At 20.7% G+C, this 26,817-nt stretch overlaps 6 protein-coding genes across 6 annotated transcripts; 3 read left to right on the top strand and 3 right to left on the bottom strand. All coding sequences in view use genetic code 6, as the record gives it.

Annotated features, from left to right (window-relative positions):
- Positions 1–277: 277 nt before the first annotated feature.
- TTHERM_01054360 (hypothetical protein) lies at positions 278–5,054 on the top strand (the record flags this gene model as incomplete). The annotated part of the gene is made up of 3 exons (XM_001030614.2): positions 278–1,445; positions 1,500–1,600; positions 2,994–5,054. The coding sequence occupies 3 exons, from the start codon at positions 278–280 to the stop codon at positions 5,052–5,054; spliced, it is 3,330 nt and encodes a 1,109-aa protein (XP_001030614.2).
- A 952-nt stretch (positions 5,055–6,006) lies between these two features.
- Positions 6,007–9,128, bottom strand: TTHERM_001054359 (cyclic nucleotide-binding domain protein; the record flags this gene model as incomplete). The annotated part of the gene is made up of 12 exons (XM_012799034.1): positions 6,007–6,097; positions 6,231–6,320; positions 6,633–6,722; positions 6,863–6,952; positions 7,157–7,246; positions 7,508–7,597; positions 7,740–7,829; positions 8,092–8,178; positions 8,390–8,479; positions 8,713–8,802; positions 8,981–9,030; positions 9,090–9,128. 12 exons carry the CDS (start codon positions 9,126–9,128, stop codon positions 6,007–6,009), a joined length of 987 nt encoding a protein of 328 aa, XP_012654488.1.
- Positions 9,129–10,220: 1,092 nt separating this feature from the next.
- TTHERM_01054350 (hypothetical protein) lies at positions 10,221–12,329 on the top strand (the record flags this gene model as incomplete). The annotated part of the gene is made up of 1 exon (XM_001030613.2): positions 10,221–12,329. One exon carries the CDS (start codon positions 10,221–10,223, stop codon positions 12,327–12,329), a length of 2,109 nt encoding a protein of 702 aa, XP_001030613.2.
- Positions 12,330–12,763: 434 nt separating this feature from the next.
- TTHERM_001054349 (hypothetical protein) lies at positions 12,764–13,809 on the top strand (the record flags this gene model as incomplete). Its single annotated transcript, XM_012799033.1, has 2 exons — positions 12,764–13,676; positions 13,748–13,809. 2 exons carry the CDS (start codon positions 12,764–12,766, stop codon positions 13,807–13,809), a joined length of 975 nt encoding a protein of 324 aa, XP_012654487.1.
- A 1,378-nt stretch (positions 13,810–15,187) lies between these two features.
- TTHERM_01054340 (regulator of chromosome condensation (RCC1) protein) lies at positions 15,188–21,203 on the bottom strand (the record flags this gene model as incomplete). The annotated part of the gene is made up of 17 exons (XM_001030612.2): positions 15,188–15,233; positions 15,299–15,715; positions 15,808–16,303; positions 16,456–16,539; positions 16,863–17,089; positions 17,307–17,782; positions 18,112–18,414; positions 18,462–18,523; positions 18,580–18,658; positions 18,728–18,961; positions 19,023–19,576; positions 19,680–19,877; positions 20,497–20,610; positions 20,681–20,734; positions 20,815–20,963; positions 21,050–21,116; positions 21,194–21,203. The coding sequence occupies 17 exons, from the start codon at positions 21,201–21,203 to the stop codon at positions 15,188–15,190; spliced, it is 3,570 nt and encodes a 1,189-aa protein (XP_001030612.2).
- Positions 21,204–22,232: 1,029 nt separating this feature from the next.
- TTHERM_001054339 (hypothetical protein) lies at positions 22,233–26,470 on the bottom strand (the record flags this gene model as incomplete). The annotated part of the gene is made up of 13 exons (XM_012799032.1): positions 22,233–22,326; positions 22,719–22,808; positions 23,071–23,160; positions 23,399–23,488; positions 23,747–23,836; positions 24,071–24,160; positions 24,424–24,513; positions 24,776–24,865; positions 25,128–25,217; positions 25,481–25,570; positions 25,731–25,820; positions 26,325–26,374; positions 26,432–26,470. 13 exons carry the CDS (start codon positions 26,468–26,470, stop codon positions 22,233–22,235), a joined length of 1,083 nt encoding a protein of 360 aa, XP_012654486.1.
- Between the last annotated feature and the right edge of the window lie 347 nt (positions 26,471–26,817).

The raw sequence follows: 26,817 nt of genomic DNA, 5'->3' as shown, positions 1-26,817 counted from the left end.
TTCTAAACTTTTTATTTTATTTAAATTATAAATTTCTTTTTTTTATGTTTAAGAAATGATGAATATTTATAAATGTATCATATAATTTAACTCTCGCACAACTCACCTATTTTTTCAATTATAATTCAAATTTATCAGAATTTAGAAATACAATTTTATAAAAGAATTATTGCTGGAGTGTTAATACTTCTAAATGGTTTATGCTTTGTTTACATAAATTTCTAAACAAAATTGCAACAAAAACAAATCTAAAATTTTTTGTAAAGAAACTAAGAAAATGAATAATTATACATATCAAATTTATTTTTACAAGCTTTAGGATGGGCATAATTTTGCATTTGATCTTCGTGCATTAGATTTAAATGACAAAATAGCAGACTTTAATCATTTCTTTAGCAATACTGAAGAATAATTTGAAGTAGAAGTTATTTTAGGTTCTGGAATTGGATAATTAGTAGATAAATCTACTTTTTTAGATGATTCTTACGATAGGATTAGGTATAATCTCTCATTTGTTATGAATTACGTTAAGAATTCCTTTGGGTTATAAATGGTTTCAGTTTTCAAGTTCTAAAATCTGGATTGCTTGCTAAATATAGAAGACATTTTATTTCAACTTATCAGAGACTAATAGTAATTGAAAGAATTAAGTATTAGCTCAAGAAAAGAATTATCTAGTCTTTTATTTAACTCATTACTTGAATCAATAAGTTTCAACAGGGAAACATTAGAAAAACTAAATTTAGTATTTAGTGTGAAAGATGATCTAACAGAGATTTAAATTCCTAGTCAATTATCTTCTATCAAGCATTTATCTCTTTCCAATTTATCTTCAAAGGTTTAATCGAATGTTTTTAAAATTGCAAAAAGCATTGAAGAAATAGATATTTCTAATAGCTATAGTTCTCGTTTATCAACTGAGACAATAGTTGATGGATTACATGTAACAAAAAATTCTTTACAAAAATTGCATCTTGCTTTAGAAATAAATAACCATTTGTCGAGCAAAAACTGTTTAAAACAAATTGAAAAATTGCAGAATTTGAGAAGCTTATTCATACAAACAGTTAATCTAAAAAACGAAAATTTAGATATTCAGAAGCTAAAGAAATTAGAAAAGTTAAGTCTAATTTTCTCTGATGCAATCGATTACTTATCAAATCATTCTAATCTTAATCAAATCTAAGAATTAGAAATAGTTGTAGGAATGTGTGATGCAAGCAAATTAAAAGTTAATAATTTAAAGAATTTGAGAAATTTACATATATAAGTCAAACAAGCATTTTAAAAGGAAACAAAAAATACAATAAGCTGCTTAGAAAAATTTTGTTAAATAGCTCATTAATTGGATGAGTTTAAATTAAATTTTAGTGAATCAAGTTTCTTCAAGGTAAGCATAATGAACTAATCATTAATAGAATCAATTGGATAAATATTTGAAAAGTGTAATGAAGAGACTATATTGAAATTTATTAATAGAAACTGTTAATTTAATACAGCAAAAAGATTTGAATTAGCTTAAGCGTTTATGAAAATTAAAAACTATCAAGATTTTACTCTTAATAATTTATGCCTTTATGAAGAATTACAGCATGAAAATGTAATTTCGTGTGATATTTTATAGAATAAATTTCCTTACTATTTATCTATTTCTTCTTTATGTAAAAATTAAAGAAATAAAGTAGTAAATTTTGATTCTAATTATATAAAAGATAATTACTCTGTCCTTAAAAATCTGAAATCTTTTTTTTCAAAATTTAAAAAATTTTCTTTTTCATCAACACTTCATGAAACGGAATTAGAAGAAATATCTGAATAATTTATGAAAATCCTTCCTGAAGAAGTAACTTTTATCAAATTATCTTAATATTTTCCTTTAGAGTGCTTAATAAAGAATTCAAAGTATTTAAAGTAATTATAAAAAATAGAATTTTAGAAAACTTAAATAAATAGGTATAGTTTAGATACTGAAATGAGTTAGTTAAAATAAGTATTCCATCAAAATTTACAATTAAAATTTACTAACATCTATACAAATTATTAATATAACAAAGAACAATATCAAAAATTATTTAATGTTGAAGACTATGTGATTGAAATTAAAATATATTTTAATTTTCACTAAAAAGATATCTCTGAACTATTTGATCTGATTTTAAGTAAAAAGAATATCATATACTTAAATCTTGAATATAAATATGATTACCATATTTCATATGATGATTTCCTAGAGGGAAAGCAATCTATGGAATAATATACGCATTTAATTACAAATTACTCAAATAATGTGTTAATTTAAGTTCTTACTATCAGTGCGTTTAATAACCATATTATTGAATTTATAAGCTTAAATCCAAAATTACTATATTTAGATTTATATTATTGATGAATAAGTAAGCTAATTATATTAATTTGCAATTTATAAATCTTTTTATTACTGACTTTTCATGTTTATTTTTGTATTTAACCTTTACAATAAAATATCGATTAATAATTTAAAAATTAAGACTTTTAATATAATTTTTCTTTCATTATTTAGAAGAATTTTTTTATTTTAAAATTTAAATTTTTTAATAATATCTAATATAAATGAAGTAAAAATTTAAACTTAAAATAAAATATTGAAAAATTATAGTATTAAATATATTTAAACAACTTATTTTAACTGCTCATTAACATTAAACTTTTACACATTTTTAAAATATAAATTGCTGTTTTTTAATTTTTTATTATGCTTAAAAAACGATGATTATTTAAATGTATCATAAAATTTAATCCGCGGGCTTATTTTTTCAATTGAAATTCGAATTTATCAGAACTTAAAAATACAATTTTATAAAAGAATTATATTTGATACTTCTATAAGGTTTGGTTTTACTTAAATATCTAAACAAATTTGCATCAAAAACTAATCTAAAGATTTGTTGTAAATAGATAGATAAACTTAGAAAATGAATAACTATAGATATTAAATTTATTTTTACACATAATAGAAAAAGTTTGGTTTTGTATTTGATCTTCGTGCATTAGATTTAAATGACAAAATAACAGCCTTTAATCATTTCTTTAGCAATACTGAAGAATAATTTGAAGTAGAAGTTACTTTAGGTTCTGGAGTTGGATAATTAGTAGATAAATCCACACTATTAGATGATTCTTACGATAGGATTAGATAAAATCTGATGTTTGTTATGAATTACGTTAAGGATTCCTTTGGGCTATAGAGGATTTCAGTTTTTACATTCATGAATCTTGATTGCTTGTTTAACATAGAAGACATTTTATTTTAGCTGATTAGAGACCAATAGTACTTGGAAGAATTAAGTATTAGCTCAAGAAAAGATTTATCTAGTGTTTTATTTAACTAACTACTTGAATCAATATGTTTCAACAGGGAAAGGCTAGAAAAACTAAATTTAAAATTTAGCGTGAAAGATGATATAACAGAGACTCACATTCCTAATAAATTATCTTCTATTAAACATTTATCTCTATCCTATTTAACTTCAAAGGTATAATTGAATGTTTTTAAAATTGCAAAAAGTATTGAAGAAATAGAAATTTCTAATAGCTATAATTCTCGCTTATCAATTGAGGCAATAGTTGATGGATTACATGTAACAAAAAATTCTTTATAAAAATTGCATCTTGCTTTAGAAATAAATAACCATTTGTTGACCAAAAACTGTTTAAAACCAATTGAAAAATTACAGAATTTGAGAAGCTTACATATAGAAACAGTTAATCTTAAAAACTAAAATTTAGATATTCAGAAGCTTAAGAAATTAGAAAAGTTAAGTCTAATTTTCTCTGATGCAATTGATTATTTATCAAATCATTCTAATCTTAATCAAATCTAAGAATTAGAAATAGTTGTAGGAATGTGTGATGCAAGCAAATTAAAAGTTAGCAATTTAAAGAATTTGAGAAATTTACACATTGTAGTCAAATAAATTTCACAAAAAGAAACAAAAAATACAATAAGCTGCATAGAAAAGTTTTGTTAAATAGCTCATTAATTGGATGAACTAAAATTAGATTTTAGTGAATCAAGTTTCTTCAAAATAAATATAATGAACTAAATATTAATAGAATCAATTGGATTAATATTTGAAAAGTGTAATGAAGAGACTAAAGTGAGTTTTATTAATAGAAACTGTTCATTTAATACAGCAAAAAGATTTGAATTAGCTTAAGCTTTTATGAAAGTCAAAAACTATCAAGATTTTACTCTTAATGATGTATGCATTTACTAAGAATTATAACATGAAAATGAAATTTCTAGTTATGTCTTATAGAATAAATTTCCTTACTATTTATCATTATCTTCTTTATGTCAAAACCTAACAGAAAAGAAAGTAGTAGATTTTGATTGGAATTATTTAAATGAAAATTACTCTCTCCTGAAAAATCTAAAATCTTTTTTTTCAAAATTTAAAAAATTTTCTATTTCATAAATGCCATATTATAGATATGTAGATAAAACATCGGAAAATTTTATATAAATCCTTCCTGAAGAAGTAACTTTTATCAAACTATCTAAACAATTCTCTTTAAAGCGCTTAATAAAGAATTCAAAGAATTTCAAGTAATTAAAACAAATATAATTTGAAGAAACTGAAATAGATAGGTATGATACTTAAATCAGTTCGCTAAAAGAAGCTTTCAATCAAAATTTGTATTTAAAATTTACTCATATATTTACACATTATTCATACGAAAATTAATATTAAAAATTATTTGAACTTTAAAATTACATCATTGAAATCAAAATAAATTCTAGTTTTAGTTAAAAAGATATCACTGAACTTTTTGATCTGATTTTAAATTAAAAGAATATTATATACTTAAATCTTGAACACGCTTATGATTATCAAATTTCCTATGATGATTTCCTAGAGGGAAAACAATCTATAGATAAATATACACATTTAATAACAAATTACTCAAATAATGTGCAAATTTAAGTTTTAACTATCAGTGCATTTAATAACCATTTTATTGAATTTATTAACTTAAATCCAAAATTGCTCTATTTAGATTTATATTATTGATTGATAAGTTAGTTAATTATTTTAATTTGCAATTTTTAAATCTATTTATTACTTATTTTTCATGTTTGTTTTTATTTTTGATCTTCACTTTTACATATAAATTAATAAATTAAAATTAAAATTGAATTTAATTTTTCTTTTACAATTTATTTGGAAGAATGCTATTTATTAAAAACATTTGCATTTTTAATAAAGCAGATATAAAATAAGGTCAATTTATTTAAACAATAAGATTAAGAAAATCAATAAAATCGTTTCTACTAAGATATATCAAATTTAAAGAATTAAAATAATTTTTTAAAATGAGAAGAAGGGCATTAGAACTAAAACACATAAAAAATAGATATACTTTAACTTCTCATTAATTAAGGGAACCTTTCCCAGTTTATTTTGTAGGGCTTATTTATGTCTTAAACTTTATTAATTTGCTTATTTATTAGCTTTTTATTAGATTTATTATTTTCTTTTATTCTGCTTGTATATAAAATATTAATTTTGATATCAACATTTTATTCTTTTAATTTTGATTAGAAATTATTATTACCTTACATTAATAGTTTTAACTAAATGAATCAATCAGAATAATTGAAAGTAAAGAGTAAGTGTCTTAAATCAATAAGACTAGTTATTTTTAAAATATATTTCTAATGATAATAAATAAATGGTGTAAAAATTTTAATAAAATGTAAGAATATTTGAATAATAAATATAATATGATTTATTTTAAAATATTTTGTAATACAATAATTTAACCTAAAATATAAAATTAAAAATAAATCAAACAAAGAAAGATCTAATTGAAATATTGAAGATATTAATTAAAAAAATTAATAACTAAATAATATAATTAAATTTATGTTGTATACTATATAAATACTCTGATATACAGTAAATTAATTTAGAATATTTTTAAATTTATTCATCATTTTTCATTATCTATTTATTATCATCATCATAAATCAATATAAAATAGGACTAATTTTTTAGATTTAATAAAATTATTCTTTATTTTCCTTTCTTGTGATTCATCAAATATGTTTCCACTATTTATATATATATATATATAGATTAGTATTAATTAAAAATGGGAATTAATTAGAATGAAGATTAATTTAAAAACAATATTTTAATTTTTTTATTAAAAAATACTAAACAAAGCTAATAAATTATTTTTACTAAATAAAGAGTGTTAAAGTTATAAGATTAGTGCACTTTGATATAGCAATACCTAAGCATGATACACCTATATCACCAATTTAATTGTAACTATTTAAATTTTAAAGAAAATATAATAATTAATGAAATAATTAGTAAGTTTGTTAATTAGTTAGTTAGTTATTTAGAAGGAAAAAAATAAGAAATAATAAGAATTGAATTAATAAATAAATCAATAATCAAAACAAAAGTTGAAATTAAAAAATAAATCAATTAAATTATGAAAGGAGAAAAACACAATCGAAATAAAAAAGCAATATAAAATATATAAAAAGCTAATAAATAAATTAAAAGTATATTATTGTTTTATATTCGTTTTTGTATTAAAAAATATTAAAATCCAAAGCAACTATTTATTTTTACCCAACATCAAGTACCAAATTTGAGAGATTATTGCAGCTTATTAAGCCAGCACCTAAGTCTGATATACCTTAATCACCAATTATACCACCCCTTAAATATTAAATAAAATACAATCAATTAGATAATTAGAAGGAAAAAAAAAAATATGAATAATACCAAATGAATTAATTAATAATCAAAGTAAAAGTTGAAAATATCATAATCAAAAATAAATAAATAAACTGCTTTACCTAATATCAAGTTTAAAATTGGAGAGATTAATACAGTTTGCTAAAGCAGAACCTAAATTTGATGCTCCTTTGGTACCAATTTAATTTTTACTTTTTAAATATTCAAGAAAATATTAATTAATTAGTTAGAAGAAAACACATGAGATAATAAGAAATGAATTAATTAAAAGTTAAGGCAAAAGCTGAAGATGAAATAATCTGTTAAATTAAGTAAGAAAAAAAATAGGTTTATAGTTTTTAATTTATTTTTAAATTAAAAAACTTTAAAATCCAAAAAAAATAGCTTATTTTTACGAGAGATTAAGCATAAAATTTAAGAGATTAGTGCAATTTGCTAAACCAGTACTTAATCCTTATGTACCTTCATCGCCAATTTAATTTTCGCTTTTCAAATATTTAAGAAAAAATAAATTATTTATTAGTTAATTAGTTATTTACTTTAAAGAAAAAATTAAGAAATAATTTAATTAATTAATAATTTAAAAAAAGTTAAAAAGTAAAAAATTATATAAATTAAGAAAGAAAGATATTAACTACAGTAGTAAAAAAGTAAATAAAAACTAATAAATTAAATAAATTATTTTTTTTTTAATTAATTCTTATATTGAATAATACCATAATCTAAAATAAACAAACTAATTTTACCTAACATTGAGTATCAAATTTGAAAGTTTAGTGAGCTTTTCTAAACCATAACCTAAGCCTGATATACCTTCAACTTGAATTTAATTCTTACTTTTGAAAAAATATTTAAATAATGATTAGTTAATTGGAGCCAAAAATAAAGAAAAAATATGAAAGAGTTTTATTGCATTTTAATTAAATATTTATATTTAAATATATCAAAATCCAAAACAAATAAACTATCTATTTTTACCTAATATTGAGAGTCAAATTCGAGAGATTATTGCAATTTGCTAAACCATGACCTAAACCTGATGCACCTTTATCGCCAATTTTACCACACCTTAAAAGTTGAAGAAAACATAATTAAATAGATAGCTAGAAAATAAAAATATTTAATAATAAGAATGTGATTACTAAGATAAGCAAAAATTGAAATAATGAAAAAAGAGTTAAATTAACAAAGAAAGAAAGAAAGAAAGAAAAAATAAAAGCAGAATGAAAGAAAATTCAATAAAAAAAAAATTAATAAATAAATAAAAAAGTTTTATTGTTTTAAACTCATTTTTATATCAATAAATATCACAATCCTAAGCAATTTTTACCCAAGATCAAGTGTCAAACTTGAGAGATTAGTGCAGTTTGCTAAAGCAAAACTTAAGTTTGATACACCAGCACCAATTTAATTTTCACTTTTCAAATATATGAAGAGAAAAATATTATTAACTAAAGTTAGTTAAAGAAAAAATATGTAATAATTAAAAATCGAAATAGAGGTTAAAAATTAAAAAATGATAAAACAAAAAAGCTATAAAGTATGTTAAATGAGTTTTATTGTTTTAAATCCGTTTATTTTTATATTAAAAAACAACATAATTCAGAAAATATAAACTGTTTTTTTACAAGAGATTAATGGTCAAATTCGTGAGATTAGTGCAGTGTGCTAAACCAGAACCTAAAGCTGATATACCTTCATCACCTATGAAATTTTCACTTTTTAAATATACATTATTAAATAATTATTAAGTTGAAATGAAAAAATGAAGAAAAAAACTAAATAGAAAGAAATAAATGATTAAATAATCAAAGCAAAAGTTAAAAAATTAAAAAAGGAATTAATTTGATTAAAAATAGAACTCAACCAAACAGAATAAGAAAGCAAAATAAACCAAGTTAAAATATAATAAATTAATAAACTAAATTTATAATGAATAGAATATTTTTACTAGATTTCAAGTGTCAAATTTAAGAGATTAGTGCATTTTGCTAAAGCAAAACCTAAGCATGATGCACGTTCATCATCAATTTAATGGTAACTTTTTAAATATTGAGCAAATTATATTTAATTAAGTAGTTAGAATGAAAAAAATGATTATAGTAAGAAATTAATTACTAATCGTAGTAAAAGTTGAAATTAAAAAATAAATTGAATATTTATTTGAAAAATGTAAATAACAAGAAAAATAAAGATTAATAATAATGAATTTAATTTACTCAAGATCAATATTGATAATTGAATGAGATTAAAGCAAAGAGTTTTCAAACTTTTTTTATTAATAAAAAAAAATTAAATAATAGTAAAAATAAATAAATAATTAATTACTTCTTCTAGACTGTAGAAATATTTTTTCTATTGTATCATCTATTTTTTTTCTCAAAAATATTGAAAAACAATTTATGTAAATTTAATTAATTAATTATAAATATACCTTAGAATAAAAGTTAAGTAGAAGAAAAAATATCCTAATTTTTCAAATAAAGGCTAGGAATTTGTTTGCCTTACTAGCAATTTGCATCTAAAGAGTTAATTTTTTTATACAAAAAAATTAACCTTTAACATCTTTGACATTTAATTAATGAGGATTGATAGTATATTATTTATATATAATTTTAATTATATTTTTCTAATTCTAATTCAATAATATTAAAAAAAATTATACTTTAATTATTTTAATAGCATACCAATTAAATATATTGATTATGATATTTTACAGAATAAATTATTTCTTAATTTTGCTGAAAGCAAATAAATAAAATAATAGATTGTAATAGTAATTATATAAATGAAAACTATTCTCTATTTAAAAACCATAATTATTCTATTATTCAAAAGCTTTTTAAATTTTTTCTTTCATGAATACTTAATTATCAATAATAAGAAAGCTAAATATCTGAAAGTGTATCACTATTTCTCCTAATAAACTATCAAACCACATTAAAAACTTTCTTAAACTGATTCATTGAAATTATAAAAATTTAATTTTATTATGCTTTTATAATTTTTTTAGAAGAATTCTATTGAAAAATATTTAAATTTTTAAATAATATTTACTTAATAAAGTTTTATTATAGCTTTTTAAATAATATTAAATAAATACATTTAAATTGTAAATGTTATTAAAATTAGTAATTAAAATTTTCATATTTTATGTTAATTTTTTTAGTTATTTAATTCTTTATAAAAATAGATAATTATTTTTTCAAAATTTTTTTTTTGTAAATTTGTGGTTTTAGTTTTTTAGACATTTTTATTTGCGCCAAAAAAAAATTTCAAAACAAAAATTTAACTTTATCAGAATTAATCAAAGAATTAGATATTTCTAAGATATTCAATTTGGATATTCAATATTTTTCATAAGCTGATTTTCATTTCTCAAATTTCTATAAAGTAGTATAAACTAAAAAAAATATTAATTTAGGAAAAGCAAAAACATATTTCTAAATAAGTGAGAAAATGAATAATTTAAGTTATTAAATTTTTATATATAAGTAAAATAAAAGCGAAAGTGTTGCTATTGATCTTTAGAAAGCAGATTTTTTGGCTTTATAGAAAACATTAGGATCCTTTTTTAGAAATAAAAAAGACTTATTTGAAGTAGAAGTTAAATTAGGTTATGGAAGTGGATAGTTAGTAAATAAATCAAATTTATTAGAAAAGTTTTATGATAAGATCAGGGATAATTTAAAATCTTCAATGAATCATGTACAGAATTATTTTGGATTAGAAATGATATAAGTATTTACTTTTCAAAATTTTGATTGTTTGCTAAATGTAGACGATATTCTATTTTAGCTTATAAAAGACATGTAATATCTTAAAGAGTTGATTGTTGGCTCAAGAAAAGAACTATCCTGTCTTATATTTAGCTAACTCATTGACGCTATCAACTTTAAAAGACAAAGCTTAGAAAAGCTCGGTTTGCTGTTTGGCGTTAAAGAGGATCAGAATGATATTACAATTAATAGAAAATTAGATTACATTAAACATTTATTCTTAAGCGAGCTGACATCAGCAATCTAACTTAATGCTTTTAAATTAGCTTAAAGAATAGAAGAAGTAAAAATATTAACTAGCGTTGATTCTAGACTATAAATTGAAACAATAGTTGATCAATTGCTGATAACAAATAGCTCTCTGCAAAAATTATATCTTGATATTGACTAAAATAGGTATTATTTATAGAGCAAAAATTCTTTAATATCTATTGAAAAATTACAAAACTTAAGAACTTTATATTTAAAAGCATTAAGCCTAAAAAATGAAATTCTTGATATTCAAAAACTAAAAAAATTAGAAAAACTAAGTCTAATTTTCTCTGATGCAATTGATTATTTATCAAGCCATTCTAATCTAAATTAGCTTGTTGAATTAGAATTAGATGTTAGAGCATGTGATGTGAGTTTACTAAAAGTTAACAATTTAAAGAATTTGAGAACTTTACATTTAAATTTTAAGCAAAATTTAAAAAAGGAAACAAATAATATGATAAGTTGCTTACAAAAATTTTCACAGATAGCTCATTAACTTGATGAGCTAAGTTTAGATTTTAGTGAGTCTAGTTATTTTTGGTAAAATACAATGAACACATAACTGATTGAATCTATTGGATTCGTCTTTGAGAAGTGTAATGAAGAAACTACTATAAATTTGAATAATTAAAAATGTCTATTTAATACAGAAAAAAGATTTGAACTAGCTCATTAGATGATGAAAATAAAGAATTATAAAAAATTTTCTCTTAATGGTGTGTGCATTTATGATGAATTATGTCTTGATAATGAAATATCTTCTTCAACTTTAGGCTGCAAATTTCATTATTTTTTATCTATTTTTTCTTAATGCTAAGAGCTAAGAAATAAAATTGTCAATTTTGATTAGAAATATTTATAAGACAATAAATCTATTCTAGAAAACAAAAATTCTTTCTTTTCAAACTTTAAAAATTTTTCTCTCTCATCATTTCCTCTATATGAAACAAAATAATTATCTGAAATGTTTATCAATATCCTTCCTTAAGAGGTAGTTTTTATTAATCTACCAAAACACTTCTACATGATATATTTAATAAAAAACTCAAAAAAATTCAAGCACATTCAAACAATTTAATCTGAGGAAATATAAATAGACAGATTTTTAGAAACAATTTAACCTAAGTAAATAAAAGAAGCATTCACTCAGAATTTAAATTTAAAGTTTACTAAAATGTATTCAAATTATTCCGAGAACAAAAAATCATATCAAGACTTATTTGAACTTAAGGGGTATGTAATTGAAATTAAATTAATTTGTAGCTTTAATAAAAAAGATCTTGTAGAACTGTTTGAATTTATGAAAAATAATAATAATAATATCATATACTTAAATCTTAAAACTAAATATGAGTATCATTTGCCAATAGAATACAAAGCTACTCAGCATATAATCGAAAACTACACAAATTTAATAACAAGCTATTGTACTGATACATTGATTTAAGTTTTAACTATCAGTACATTTAATAACTACTTAATTGAACATATTTACTTACATCCTAAATTACTCTATTTAGATTTGTATTTTTGATTAATTAGTTAATTAATTAATTAATTTACAAAAATGTATCTATTTATATATTAATAGTTATTTTTCTAAATCAATAATTTGGGGTCACAGAAAGGAGGGACCTATACATTTTTATAAAAAAAGTTATAAATAATAAAAGGGACCCAATATAATTTCGTTTTAAAAAGAAGAATATGCCATAATTCCTCATTAATTTTCACCAACCTCCCCACAATCTTTTGAAGCATAAAATGGTGATTAAAAATTTAACTTTATCAGAATTAATCAAGAATCTCATATTTCAAAGATATTGAATTTTCATAATCAATATATTTCATAATCTGATTTTAATTTCTAAAAAGTAATAAAAAAGGAATTAAAAAATTAATTTAGGAAACACAAAAACATATTTCTAAATTAGTGAAAAAATGAATAATTTAAGTTATAAAATGTATATGTGTAAGTAAGGCAATATTAGGATTGTTTTAGATCTTTAATCAGATTTATCGGTTATTATATAGAGAACATTAGAATCCTTTTTTAGAAATAAAGAAGATTTATTTGAAATAGAAATTAGTTTAGGTTATGGAGATGGATACTTAGTAGATAAATCAAATTTATTAGAAAACTTTTATGATAAGATCAGGAATAATTTAAAATTTGCAATGAATCATATACAGAATTATTTTGGATTAGAAATGATATAAGTATTTACTTTTCAAAATTTTGATTGTTTACTAAATGTAGACGATATTCTATTTTAGCTTATAAAAGACCTTCAATATCTTAAACAGTTGACTGTTGGTTCAAAAAAAGAATTATCTTGTCTTATATTTAACTAGCTCATTGACGCAATCAACTATAAAAGAGAAAATTTAGAAAAGCTCTGTTTGTTGTTTGGTGTTAAAGAGGATCAGACAGATATTAAAATTAATAGGAAATTAGATTACATTAAACATTTATTCTTAAGCGAGCTGACATCATCAATCTAATTTAATGCTTTTAAATTAGCTTAAAGAATAGAAGAAGTAAAAATATCAACTAGCTTAGATTCTAGACTATAAATTTAAACAATAGTTGATGAATTGCGGATAACAAACAGCTCTCTGCAAAAATTATATCTTGATATTGACTAAAATAGGTATTTATAGAGCAAAAACTCTTTAATATCTATTGAAAAATTACAAAACTTAAGAACTTTATATTTAAAAGCATTAAGCCTAAAAAATGAAAATCTTGATATCCAAAAACTAAAAAAATTAGAAAAATTAAGTCTAATTTTATCTGATGCAATTGATTATTTATCAAGCCATTCTAATCTAAATTAGCTTGTTGAATTAGAATTAGATGTTAGAGTATGTGATGTGAGTTTACTAAAAGTTAACAATTTAAAGAATTTGAGAACTTTACATTTAAATTTTAAACAAAATTTAAAAAAGGAAACAAATAATATGATAGGTTGCTTACAAAAATTTTCCCAGATAGCTCATTAGTTGGATGAGCTATGTTTAGATTTTAGTGAGTCTTGTTATTTTTGGTAAAACACAATAAACTCATAACTGATTGAATCTTTTGGATTTGTCTTTGAGAAGTGTAATGAAGAAACTACTATAAATTTGATTTTTTAAAAGTGTCTATTTAATACAGAAAAAAGATTAGAACTAGCTCATTAGATGATGAAAATAAAGAATTATAAAAAATTTTCTTTTGAAAATTTGTGCATTTATGATCAGTTATTTCTTGATAATGAAATATATTCTTTAGCTTTAGGCTGCGTATTTCTTTATTAATTATCAATTTCTTCTTAATGCTAAGAGCTAAGAAATAAAATAGTCAGTTTTGATTCGAAATATTTATAAGACAACTATTCTATTCTAGAAAACTAAAATTCTTTCTTTTCAAACTTTAAAAAATTTTCTCTCTCATTATTTCCTTTAAATTAAACATAATAAATATCTGAAATGTTTATCAATATCCTTCCTTAAGAGGTAGTTTTTATTAAACTACCAAATCACTTCTCTATGACATATTTAATAAAAAACTCAAAAAAATTCAAGCATGTTCAAACAATTTAATCTGAGGAAAAAAAAATAGATAGATTTTTAGAAACAATTTAACCTAAGTAAATAAAAGAAGCATTCACTCAGAATTTAAATTTAAAGTTTACTAATATGTATTCAAATTATTCCGAGAACAAAAAATCATATCAAGACTTATTTGAACTTAAGGGGTATGTAATTGAAATTAAAATAACTTGTAGTTTTAGTTAAAAAGATCTTGTTGAACTGTTTGAATTTTTATAAAATAATAATAATAATATCATATACTTAAATCTTAAAAATAAATATGAGTATCATTTGCCAATTATTTAATACAAAGCTACTGAGCATATAATCGAAAAATATACAAATTTAATAACAAGTTTTTCTACTGAAAAATTGACACAAGTTTTAACTATCAATGCATTTAATAACCATTTTATTGAATATATTTACTTACATCCTAAATTACTCTATTTAGATTTATATTATTGATTAATTAATTAATTTACAAAAATGTATCTATTTATCTATCAATAGTTATTTTTTTAAATCAAAAAAGTTATTAATAATAAAAGGGGCCCAATATAATTTATTTTTAAAATGAAGAATATATATGAAAAAATGAATATTTAATCCTTAAACACAAATTATATGAACAAAAGAATAAATCAATTAAAGTTTGGAATTCAAAAGTAAAAATTTGAAAATAAATAAGTATTTTTAATACTATATATCTATATATATAATTTTAAGTATCTATTATTGATTAATAATGAAATAATGAGTTAATTTGTTTAATTAATTTAATTAAAATTATGTTGTTCTAAGATAGATCTTTCATTTATGAGCACTTGGTTTTATGTCTAATTTTGCTTTGACTTTCCTGAATTCAATTAAAAATTAATAATTTAATTTTTTTATAAAAAATCGAATAAAAAAAATATTTACCATTTTCCACTCTCAATTGTCTATCTTATCTTAGAAGATATTAGTTTTTTATATTTTTATTGTGTAAAGTGAAGAAAAATATTTCTAGCTGCATTTTTGAGGATTCTTCTTTTTAGATAAGCTTTTATTAGAGCCACTTGAATGGCACTTAGTAGTTTTATTTTAGCTAATGTTTTGTGTTTTTTGTAATTAGTTTATATAATTCTTGCTTTTTATTATTCTATCATGTTTTATTTCTTTTTCTGCATGCAAATTCTAGCAATTCCATTAAAAAATTGAAGCATTTATTCTGTTTGTAAATATTTAATGACTAATTTCTTTTTCACCAAATCTCTTTGAATGATTTCTTTAAGCATTACTTATTCTCTGTTGTAATGTATTGATTTTTCTTCTATTTTTTTAATCATTGCATTCCTCCTAATATAAATATAAATATAAAAATAAAAAATTATTTTTAAAATATGATAAAAAGTCTTTCAATAAAATTAATGAAAAAAATATAAAATTACTTTTATAAGAATATTTCTTCTCTTCTTTCTTCTGCTTATTGGATTCTTTCGTTCTTTTTATCTTTTTCTTGCTTTAATTTATCATTTTGATACTTTTTATATTCATCTGGAGAGCTCATTGCATTTAGTAAAGGCGCATACCTTTTATTTGGTTTTAATAAAGTAGGATCAACTCCAGAGTGCTTATTGAATTTTCCAACTACTTATTTTGCTTTTTCTTAAGCTTTTCTGCAATTATTTATTAAATTGCTCATGTATTTTTTCTATGCCTCCACAATTTTTTTAGTTTCACCTATTACTTAAACATTCATTTGAGAATAGTTTATTATTTTTTTATTTAGGTGCTATTTTAATTTCTCTCTTTCTCTATTATTTTAAACAATTCCTTCTTTAGGATCAGAAATCAAATAAAACAGATGGCTATCTTCTAAACCTCTTCTTACCATCTCGATGTATTCATATTTCAGTGTTTCATTCTTAGTCTCAAGTAAATTTCCTATTTAAAAAAGTCAAATTTAATTTAATTCTTAATTGTTAAAATTCATATTTAAATTCTTAAAAGAAAAATAAAATTAATTATCAAATTTTTTTGAAAAATGTGATAAAAACTTAGATTTTATCTAAATAATGGAATAAATAAATATATACCTAAAAATTGAGAAATTGCTGAGTGTTAGGAAAGAATCTGCTCTTACTTATTCTCAGCTATTTATTTTACGTGTCCATCTTCATCTTTTTTTTAGAAATGTTATAAAAGATAAATTAAAAATTATGAATTTTTTTTGATCAATTTTTATGAAAATAGGAAGCTTATAAATAAATTATTTAATCATCAAATTTTTAGAAAATAATTTTATTTTATTAAATATAAAAAAAGTTAAATGATTAAAAGTTAATAAAACATTATCTGCTATTTAAACAGATATTAAGATGAAATAATAAATATGCTATTTATGAATAGTTTAAATTAATAATAAAAAGAATAAATACTTGGTTTAAAATTAAACTAATTGATGAATTGTGAATTGAATAATTATTTAGTTAAAGAAGTTTACTTAAATCAAAGTAAGCAGCAGTTTGGTCGCTGGAGTTAGTATATGGAGAAATAAAAGGTAAATATAAAGGGTCATTCTATTCTTTTTGATCTAGTGTCTCAGAGCATTCATCAAATACAATTTGGATTTGTTCACTGTTATTTCTATGAGTTACTTTTAAGTTACTGTCTTTGATATTTTTATTTTGTTTTTTAAGAAATTCCTTTAGGTTCTTGATTTGAAGATTTCTAATATTAATTTATTTATTATTAATTAGTTATTTTTTTTCTTAATAATTTCATCTGTAAAACATATTGAATTATTTTATTTTGAAGAGAAATTTTATTTAAAATAAAAATATTTTTTTAAAAAGTGAAATAAAAATAGTTTCTAATAATTCAAAATAGGATTTGAATTTAAAGTAAATAATTGAAACAATAAAAGAAATTTTAAACAAAATTTTACTCTTAAATGGCTCTGAAAGTTTTACTATTTGAAAAATCCTTTTCTAGAGCACTTTTGATATTTTTAAGCAATTGATTTTAAGAATCCTTGGAGTCTTAAATATCGAAATCTCCACTGCCATTTCTTTTATCAATTAGCTCCTCTAAATCAATTTCAAATTCATTTCTATGGGTGTGGTTATTTGAGTTAGCATTTGTCATATAATTGAATTACATAGAGCTTTAATTAGACAAATGAGGTAAATGACCTGTTGGTTATTTTAAGTCATTAACATGCTTTAAATTCAGCTTTAAACCTCGTTTTGATTTTTTTGGAGAATCTTTATCTATCCTTTAAGAGATGGGAGATTCAGGAGATATATAAGAAAGTGAAATATTTAATCCAGAAACATTCTAATCTATCACACTCTCATCTTACTTGGTTTCAATAGTTTATTTTTCATTATCTTTTTCCTCAACATCTCCTCCAACATTCATCTTTATAAAATAATAATAATATCAAATTAAACTGTTTTTATTATCTTATTTTTTTTCACTTTTCTCATGAAATCTTTACATGATTTTTTTGTATTTTTTTATTTAATTATTAAAAACAATTTATTTCCATTCATTTTTCTTCAAGTAATAATTAAATTTACTTTCAATTTAAATAACAATTTAAAACAAAACATCCTCTCAATTATTTTTTTATTAAATAATTATTTGTATGTTTGTTACAAAATAGCTTCAAGCTTATTTTTATCTTTTAAATTGTAAATATATATTCGATTTGGAAATATCTTTTAGGAATAACAAATAATATTTACTTTTAGTTTACTATAATCGTATAAGCTTTTTATCTTTTGGCGAATGTTGTTGATATTCCTCTGCTTAAATTAATCTACTATGTTAGCTTTTCTACCAGAGAGGTCTTCTTCTTAAATAACGACTGTGAATTTATCCCCACAAGAGACATCAATTGTAACTTTATCTTTAAGAATTCGAACTAATTAAGGAAATTTCAAGTCTTACTATTTTAAGTGTCCTAAACAATATTCTGAACTATTTCCCCAAGTGTAAAGCCTTCCAAACTAGTCGATTGTCGCATTGTGACTCGCCCCACAACTCACCTTTTAATTAAAAATTCATTTATTATGAAATAAAACCAAATTTCTACCTTGATAAACTTAACATGGATAAAATTGCTGTCTTCTGGCATTAGTTTTTTTGGATATAAACCTTAAATAAATTTTTAAGTTGTTTAATTTTTTGAATGATCTTTATGAAAGTATTACTTTCCATCAAAGAATTTTGTTAATCATCTTAGCTCTCGACTTAGTTGTAATCTCCCTTTCCCCATCCATAAAGTTCTCCCTGATTAGATAAATAAAAATAAAAACAAATTATCTTTTGAAATAACAAATTTATTTATTTATTTATTACTTCGTTTGTAACAGCGGCAGAATATTTCATACCGCATGATGCTTGGATTACAAATTTTCCTTGTAAAGTTTAAATTCTTTTAGGAGTGAATTCTTGCTTATTAAAAGAGTATCCCTTTTCAATAGGATGACCTAATTATCCATGCTAACCTTCTCCCCATGAATAAATATTGCCATTATCATCCCATGCTAGACTATGGAAAAAGTTAGCTGATATACCAACGATTTTTATTGTCTAATATTTGAAATATAATTATATTTTTAGCAATGAAATATTTAGAAAAATATTGAAATACTTTTTTTGGAAATGTTATTTGCTAAGGTATTTTCGAAAACTCTATTTTAGACTGTCCAATTCCCAAAATACCGTTGTAGTTTTTACCACAAGAATACAATTTTCCATTTATGTATATGAGAGAGTGTATTGAACCTACTGCAAGAAGTATAGGATCTGTGTTTTTATTTTAGATTTAATTTTAATAAATCTAGTTAGAGAAAAGAGATCCTTTTACAGATCTATTTGTTTGTAAATCTTCTGCTTCGTAGTTACTCTTTCTGTTACCATGATAATGACTAGTTTTTCTGTTTATTACTTATAAATTTAATTTATTTTTCTAAATGCTAGGCAAAAATCTTTTTGAATCGCTATTTAGCAATTAATTCGAACTATCAATGCTCAAAGGAGTATTTATTGTATCCTATTACTATTACTGAGATATCTAAGAAATATTTTTTTGCAATATCTTTTTACCAGGACTTCTTTCTTTTAAGCTATTTTTCGCATTAATACTAAACTAAGATACCGAACCTTTGTCTTAAGAAATTCTATTAATTACTCTTAAAGAGCTTTCTAAATTATTTTTTTACAAAAAATATTATTTTCATTCACTCACTCATTAATTCATATAGCAAAATAACATATAAATAAATATATATCTTTGTATTATTATTACCTCTTTTAAGTAAAGAAGAAGAGGATTTAGTTAAATTGCCTTAACTTTAGTAAAGGCCATCGACATTATCACAATCATTATTTTCTCCAAAATTAAATTAATTCTAATTTATCAAAGTTGGCCTCAAAATCAAATTTTGATCTAAATCAAACAGTTTTCCATTTATTGATTCTCCCCATGCATATATCTTATTTGTATCTATTAATTTTTATACCAAAAATATTTATTATCATAATTATTGTAAAACCATTCAAAAAAAAATTCCTATTAATCATTTGAGATATGCTTATTTCATAAAAAATCCATTATTTAAAAAGGAATTAAAATTAATATAAATGCATTTATCTTAATACAACATTTTATTTTACATGTTTGCTTTTAATTCCAAAAGCATTTATTAGCATAATTATTGTAATACCATTCAAACAAAATTCCTATTAATAATTTGAAATTTGTGATGAAATACACAAATTACAAATTTCATTATTGAAAAAGGAATTGATATTAATAAAAATGCATTTATCTTAAAAAAGCATTTTATTTCACATGTTTGCTTTCTTGTTTTCCTTTTATTCCTTGGCAATATATATAGAAATAAACTTACAATAAAATTTAAAGAGTTGCAATCAATATTTTATGATAAATTTTCATATCCATCAACTAAAATAATTATTGTTTAGATTGATTAACATTTAATTTGAAGTTATCAAATCAGCTAAATATTTTTATTCAACTCTTAAAGTTTTATGCCAAAAAAACCAATATAACAAGGGTAATTTAATTATATTTTGCAATCATAACAAAAAATTTAACATACCAGTAAGCGCTAAGGTATGATTGTGACATGATGTGATACATTTAACTTTATCCTTAATTGCATTTCTATATTTGTGTATGTTCATAGGCTTATTTATTTTATGAATGCTCTTATCTATTTTTATTCAAAATAAATCAATCAATCAACAAAAATGCAAATCAAAATATCTTTAAATAAAGCAAACCTAATCCTAACTAACCCTTAGAGCCAGATCCAAATGTCCATATTTAGCCCCTTTCTTAATAATTAAAAAATTAATTTGATTGCAATTCGATTATATATCTATAAATATCATAAAAAATAATTAATTTGATTTACCATCCAATACATAAACTACTTCGCAACCTGATTCTACTTTCTAAAATTTTCTGTCATACTTATATTTTTTGCTTTTATAGAAGGAGTCATCAAATCCTATGAATTCCTAGTCATTCATATCCTCTTCAGAGAACCGAATTCTTGTAATGCTTTGTTTAAATTAAAAAGAAATGAATTAACTTCCAATAATCTCTAAATAAGATAAAATAAATAATTATAATCTTCTATTTCTTACAACAAATCGCCGTCCTCTAGTTCTATATATCCTAATGGCTTGAAAGACTCATTACCAAAGTAATACACTTTTTATTTTTATAGAAATATATTATATTTATCTTTCTATGAATTCTATTATCATTCATTTTAAGTAAATTTATACCATGACTCATATCTATCTAAAAAGATGTGCTAAATATATTAAATAATAAATGAATGTATTAATGAATGAGCCTATTTCTAACTATCCAGTAATTTAATAAAAAAATTTATTTAATTAGTAAAAATATTAGTATAACTTCAATTACATTACCTTTTATTTAAATAGATAGCAAGCTAAATCAACTCTACTTTATTTTATAATTAATCAACAATAAAGTAAATAAATAAATAGATAGATAAATATTTGTTTATTTCATTTAATTATATTTTAAGTCTTTCAAATTTGATTAATAATAATTGCAGACATTAATCTTATCTTCTACATTATTTTTTTAGCAAGTTAACATAAATCAAATTTTAAACTTAATGTTTGTTTTTTGCTTTTAGATATAATTTATTTTTTGCATTTGTTAAAATAAAATACTTTCAATATTAATTAAAAATCACGAACAAAAAATATTTAATTTAATGCATATTTGCTTATGCTATTTTTTAAATTAATTAGATTAATCAAATTTCTAAAGCGTTTTAATTCTTTAAGTTTTTATTAGATTTAAAGGCTAGAAATTAAATATTTTAAAATACTAATAAGAAATACATTCTTTTGAATTATATTTAATAAAATAGCTCAGATTATCTTTTGTAAACCATACATGCATAAATATATCTATATAAACACATATTTTATTGTCTCATTTATATTAGTTTAAACTATCAATTAAAGTTTCCTACCCATAAAAAAATAAAATTTCAGCCTTAAATTGACTTGACTGTTTTGTGAAACGGAGGGCTGTCTTAAGAGCAATTAATTATTTTATTTAAGTAAATTTAATTTTTTTATTTTTAAAATATTCTTTATTAATTTACAAAAATATGATATATATTTACAAATATAAAAACATTAATAAAATTTATCTATCAATCAATCTATCTATATTTTAGATTTTAAAAACTTTTTCAAAATATTATATTATAAAACATACCATATTCAATTATTTAAACATTTAATATTTATTCATCCATTTTCGACTACTTGTTTATCATCTGAGTTCTTTTTCAAAGACAACTAATCTTTTTAATTTAAGAAACTTGCTAATTACTTTGAATTCTTATGATTCATTGATTTCGTTATTACTATTATTATTTATTTAAGTAAATTTTAAATAAATATTAAGTAAAATAAACTTTTAAATTACAAATTATTTTTTAAATTAATAAAAAAGTCAAATTAGTGGTATAAAAAAGATACAAAAATAAAATCAAATAAAGTTTATCAAATAAATTCAAAGAGCTTTTTATTAGTTAATTAGAAGGAAAAAATGAAGAAAAAATATGAAATAATAAGATTAATGAAAAATAAATGTAAAAGTTGAATTTAAAATTATAACTTGTTAAATTAATGAAGGAAGAAGAAAAAAAAAGCAATCTAGCAACAATAAAAAGAAAAAGAAAAAAAGAGCTTTATTGATTTTAGTTTGTTTTGACAAATAAAAATATTACAAAATAAATAAATAAATTGTTTTTACCAAAGGTCAAGTGTCAAATTTGATAGATTAATGCACTTTGCTAAAGCAGAGCCTAAGCTTGATGCACTTTCATCACCAATTTCATTGTAACTTTTTAAATATTGAAGAAAAAATAAATAATTAATTATTAATTAGATTAGAAGGAAAAAGTGAAGAAAAATTATGAAAAAATAAGATTAATGAAAAATAAAAGCAAAAGTTGAAAATAAAATGATGATTTGTTAAATTAACAAAAAAAGAAAAAAAAAAGTAATCAAGTACAATAAAAAGAAAAAGAAAAAAGAGCTTTATTGTTTTTAGTTAGTTTTTACAAATAAAAATATTACAAAATAAATAAATAAATTGTTTTTACCTAAGGTTAAGTGTCAAATTTGATAGATTAATGCACTTTGCTAAAGCAGAACCTAAGCTTGATGCACCTTCATCACCAATTTAATTGTTACTATTTAAATATTGAAGAAAAAATAGAAGGAAAAAATGAAGAAAAAATATGAAATAATAAGATTAATGAAAAATAAAAGTAAAAGTTGAAAATAAAATGATGATTTGTTAATTTAACAAAAAAAGAAAAAAAAAAGTAATCAAGTACAATAAAAAGAAAAAGAAAAAAGAGCTTTATTGTTTTTAGTTAGTTTTTACAAATAAAAATATTACAAAATAAATAAATAAATTGTTTTTACCAAAGGTCAAGTGTCAAATTTGATAGATTAATGCACTTTGCTAAAGCAGAGCCTAAGTTTGATGCACTTTCATCACCAATTTCATTGTAACTTTTTAAATATTGAAGAAAAAATAAATAATTAATTATTAATTAGATTAGAAGGAAAAAGTGAAGAAAAATTATGAAAAAATAAGATTAATGAAAAATAAAAGCAAAAGTTGAAAATAAAATGATGATTTGTTAAATTAACAAAAAAAGAAAAAAAAAAGTAATCAAGTACAATAAAAAGAAAAAGAAAAAAGAGCTTTATTGTTTTTAGTTAGTTTTTACAAATAAAAATATTACAAAATAAATAAATTGTTTTTACCTAAGGTCAAGTGTCAAATTTGATAGATTAATGCACTTTGCTAAAGCAGAACCTAAGCTTGATGCACCTTCATCACCAATTTAATTGTTACTATTTAAATATTGAAGAAAAAATAGAAGGAAAAAATGAAGAAAAAATATGAAATAATAAGATTAATGAAAAATAAAAGTAAAAGTTGAAAATAAAATGATGATTTGTTAATTTAACAAAAAAAGAAAAAAAAAAGTAATCAATTACAATAAAAAGAAAAAGAAAAAAGAGCTTTATTGTTTTTAGTTAGTTTTTACAAATAAAAATATTACAAAATAAATAAATTGTTTTTACCAAAGGTTAAGTGTCAAATTTGATAGATTAATGCACTTTGCTAAAGCAGAACCTAAGCTTGATGCACCTTCATCACCAATTTAATTGTTACTATTTAAATATTGAAGAAAAAATAAATAATTAATTATTAATTAGATTAGAAGGAAAAAATGAAGAAAAAATATGAAATAATAAGATTAATGAAAAATAAAAGTAAAAGTTGAAAATAAAATGATGATTTGTTAAATTAACAAAAAAAGAAGAAAAAAAAGTAATCAAGTACAATAAAAAGAAAAAGAAAAAAGAGCTTTATTGTTTTTAGTTAGTTTTTACAAATAAAAATATTACAAAATAAATAAATAAATTGTTTTTACCTAAGGTTAAGTGTCAAATTTGATAGATTAATGCACTTTGCTAAAGCAGAACCTAAGCTTGATGCACCTTCACCACCAATTTCATTGTTACTATTTAAATATTGGAGAAAAAATAAATAATTAATTATTAATTAGATTAGAAAGAAAAAGTGAAGAAAAAATATGAAATAATAAGATTAATGAAAAATAAAAGTAAAAGTTGAAAATAAAATGATGATTTGTTAAATTAACAAAGAAAGAAGAAAAAAAGTAATCAAGTACAATAAAAAGAAAAAGAAAAAAGAGCTTTATTGTTTTTAGTTAGTTTTTACAAATAAAAATATTACAAAATAAATAAATAAATTGTTTTTACCAAAGGTTAAGTGTCAAATTTGATAGATTAATGCACTTTGCTAAAGCAGAACCTAAGCTTGATGCACCTTCACCACCAATTTTATTCCAACTTTTTAAATATTGAAGAAAAAATAAATAATTAATTATTAATTAGATTAGAAGGAAAAAATGAAGAAAAAATATGAAATAATAAGATTAATGAAAAATAAAAGTAAAAGTTGAAAATAAAATGATGATTTGTTAAATTAACAAAAAAAGAAAAAAAAAAGTAATCAAGTACAATAAAAAGAAAAAGAAAAAAGAGCTTTATTGTTTTTAGTTAGTTTTTACAAATAAAAATATTACAAAATAAATAAATAAATTGTTTTTACCAAAGGTCAAGTGTCAAATTTGATAGATTAATGCACTTTGCTAAAGCAGAGCCTAAGCTTGATGCACTTTTATCACCAATTTCATTGTAACTTTTTAAATATTGAAGAAAAAATAAATAATTAATTATTAATTAGATTAGAAGGAAAAAGTGAAGATAAATTATGAAAAAATAATATTAATGAAAAATAAAAGCAAAAGTTGAAAATAAAATGATGATTTGTTAAATTAACAAAGAAAGAAGAAAAAAAAGTAATCAACTACAATAAAAAGAAAAAGAAAAAAGAGCTTTATTGTTTTTAGTTAGTTTTTACAAATAAAAATATTACAAAATAAATAAATAAATTGTTTTTACCTAAGGTTAAGTGTCAAATTTGATAGATTAATGCACTTTGCTAAAGCAGAACCTAAGCTTGATGCACCTTCATCACCAATTTAATTGCTACTATTTAAATATTGAAGAAAAAATAAATAATTAATTATTAATTAGATTAGAAAGAAAAAGTGAAGAAAAAATATGAAATAATAAGATCAATGAAAAATAAAAGCAAAAGTTGTTTTTACAAATAAAAATATTACAAAATAAATAAATAAATTGTTTTTACCTAAGGTTAAGTGTCAAATTTGATAGATCAATGCACTTTGCTAAAGCAGAACCTAAGCCTGATGCACCTATTGCACCAATTTAATTGTTACTTTTTAAATATTGAAGAAAAAATAAATAATTAATTAGTTAGTTAATTAGATTTGAAGGAAAAAATGAAGAAAATATATTAAATAATAGGATTTATTAACAATTAGTTAATTACCAAAGAACGAAAAAAAAAGTAAGTAAGCACATTTAAAAGAAAAAGAGAAATAAATAAAATAAATTAATAGAGCTTTTATTGTTTTAAATAAATTTTTATTATTAAAAATATTACAATAAAAAATAAATAAATAAACTGTATTTCTGTTTTTATCATATGTAAGTGTTAATAGCAAAAAATGTAGAAAAATATGAAATAATAAAAAATGAATGATAAATAATTAAAAATGAAAATGAAAATTAAGTTAAAATAGTTAAAAAACTTTTGTATAAATTCAAGTCAATGAATGAATAATGATAAGAATTTCTATTAGTAATATTTTTTTTTTATTAAATAAATTGAAAGTTAAATATATAAAAAAATTTTATAATATTTATTAATTAAATATACATCAGTCTAATATGGAGAAACTAATGAGATAAAAGTGAAGAGCTTAAAAACTTTTTTTATTAATTTGTATAAATATAAAGGATATTAATAAAAAAATAAATAATTACTTCTTCTAATTCTTCGTAGTATTTAATCTATTATATCATTTATTTTTTTTTCAAAAATATTGAAAAGCAATTTATGGAATTTAATTAATTATAGATGAATAAAAAGGACAAATAAAATTTAATAATTAATTAATTATCAAATATAAATTTATAAATTTGTTTTTATGAAGAGATACCACAAAAAAACTAATTTAAGATTGATTATTTAATAATAAAATTTTATTTAAAATATATACTTAAAAATATAGTAGGAATTAGATAAAGGCAGTTAATCATATTTTATAAAATTCTAGTAATTAATGTTCTTAAATTTATAATGTTTATAAGTAGATTTTTTTGTTTTATCCCAGTAATGATAGTAATGATGGGAATATTTAAAATATAAT

The sequence above is a fragment of the Tetrahymena thermophila genome (assembly GCF_000189635.1).
Source record: "Tetrahymena thermophila SB210 genomic scaffold scf_8254529, whole genome shotgun sequence".
Taxonomy (NCBI): Eukaryota; Ciliophora; class Oligohymenophorea; order Hymenostomatida; family Tetrahymenidae; genus Tetrahymena; species Tetrahymena thermophila.
This window is presented reverse-complemented; position numbering and strand designations above follow the sequence as displayed.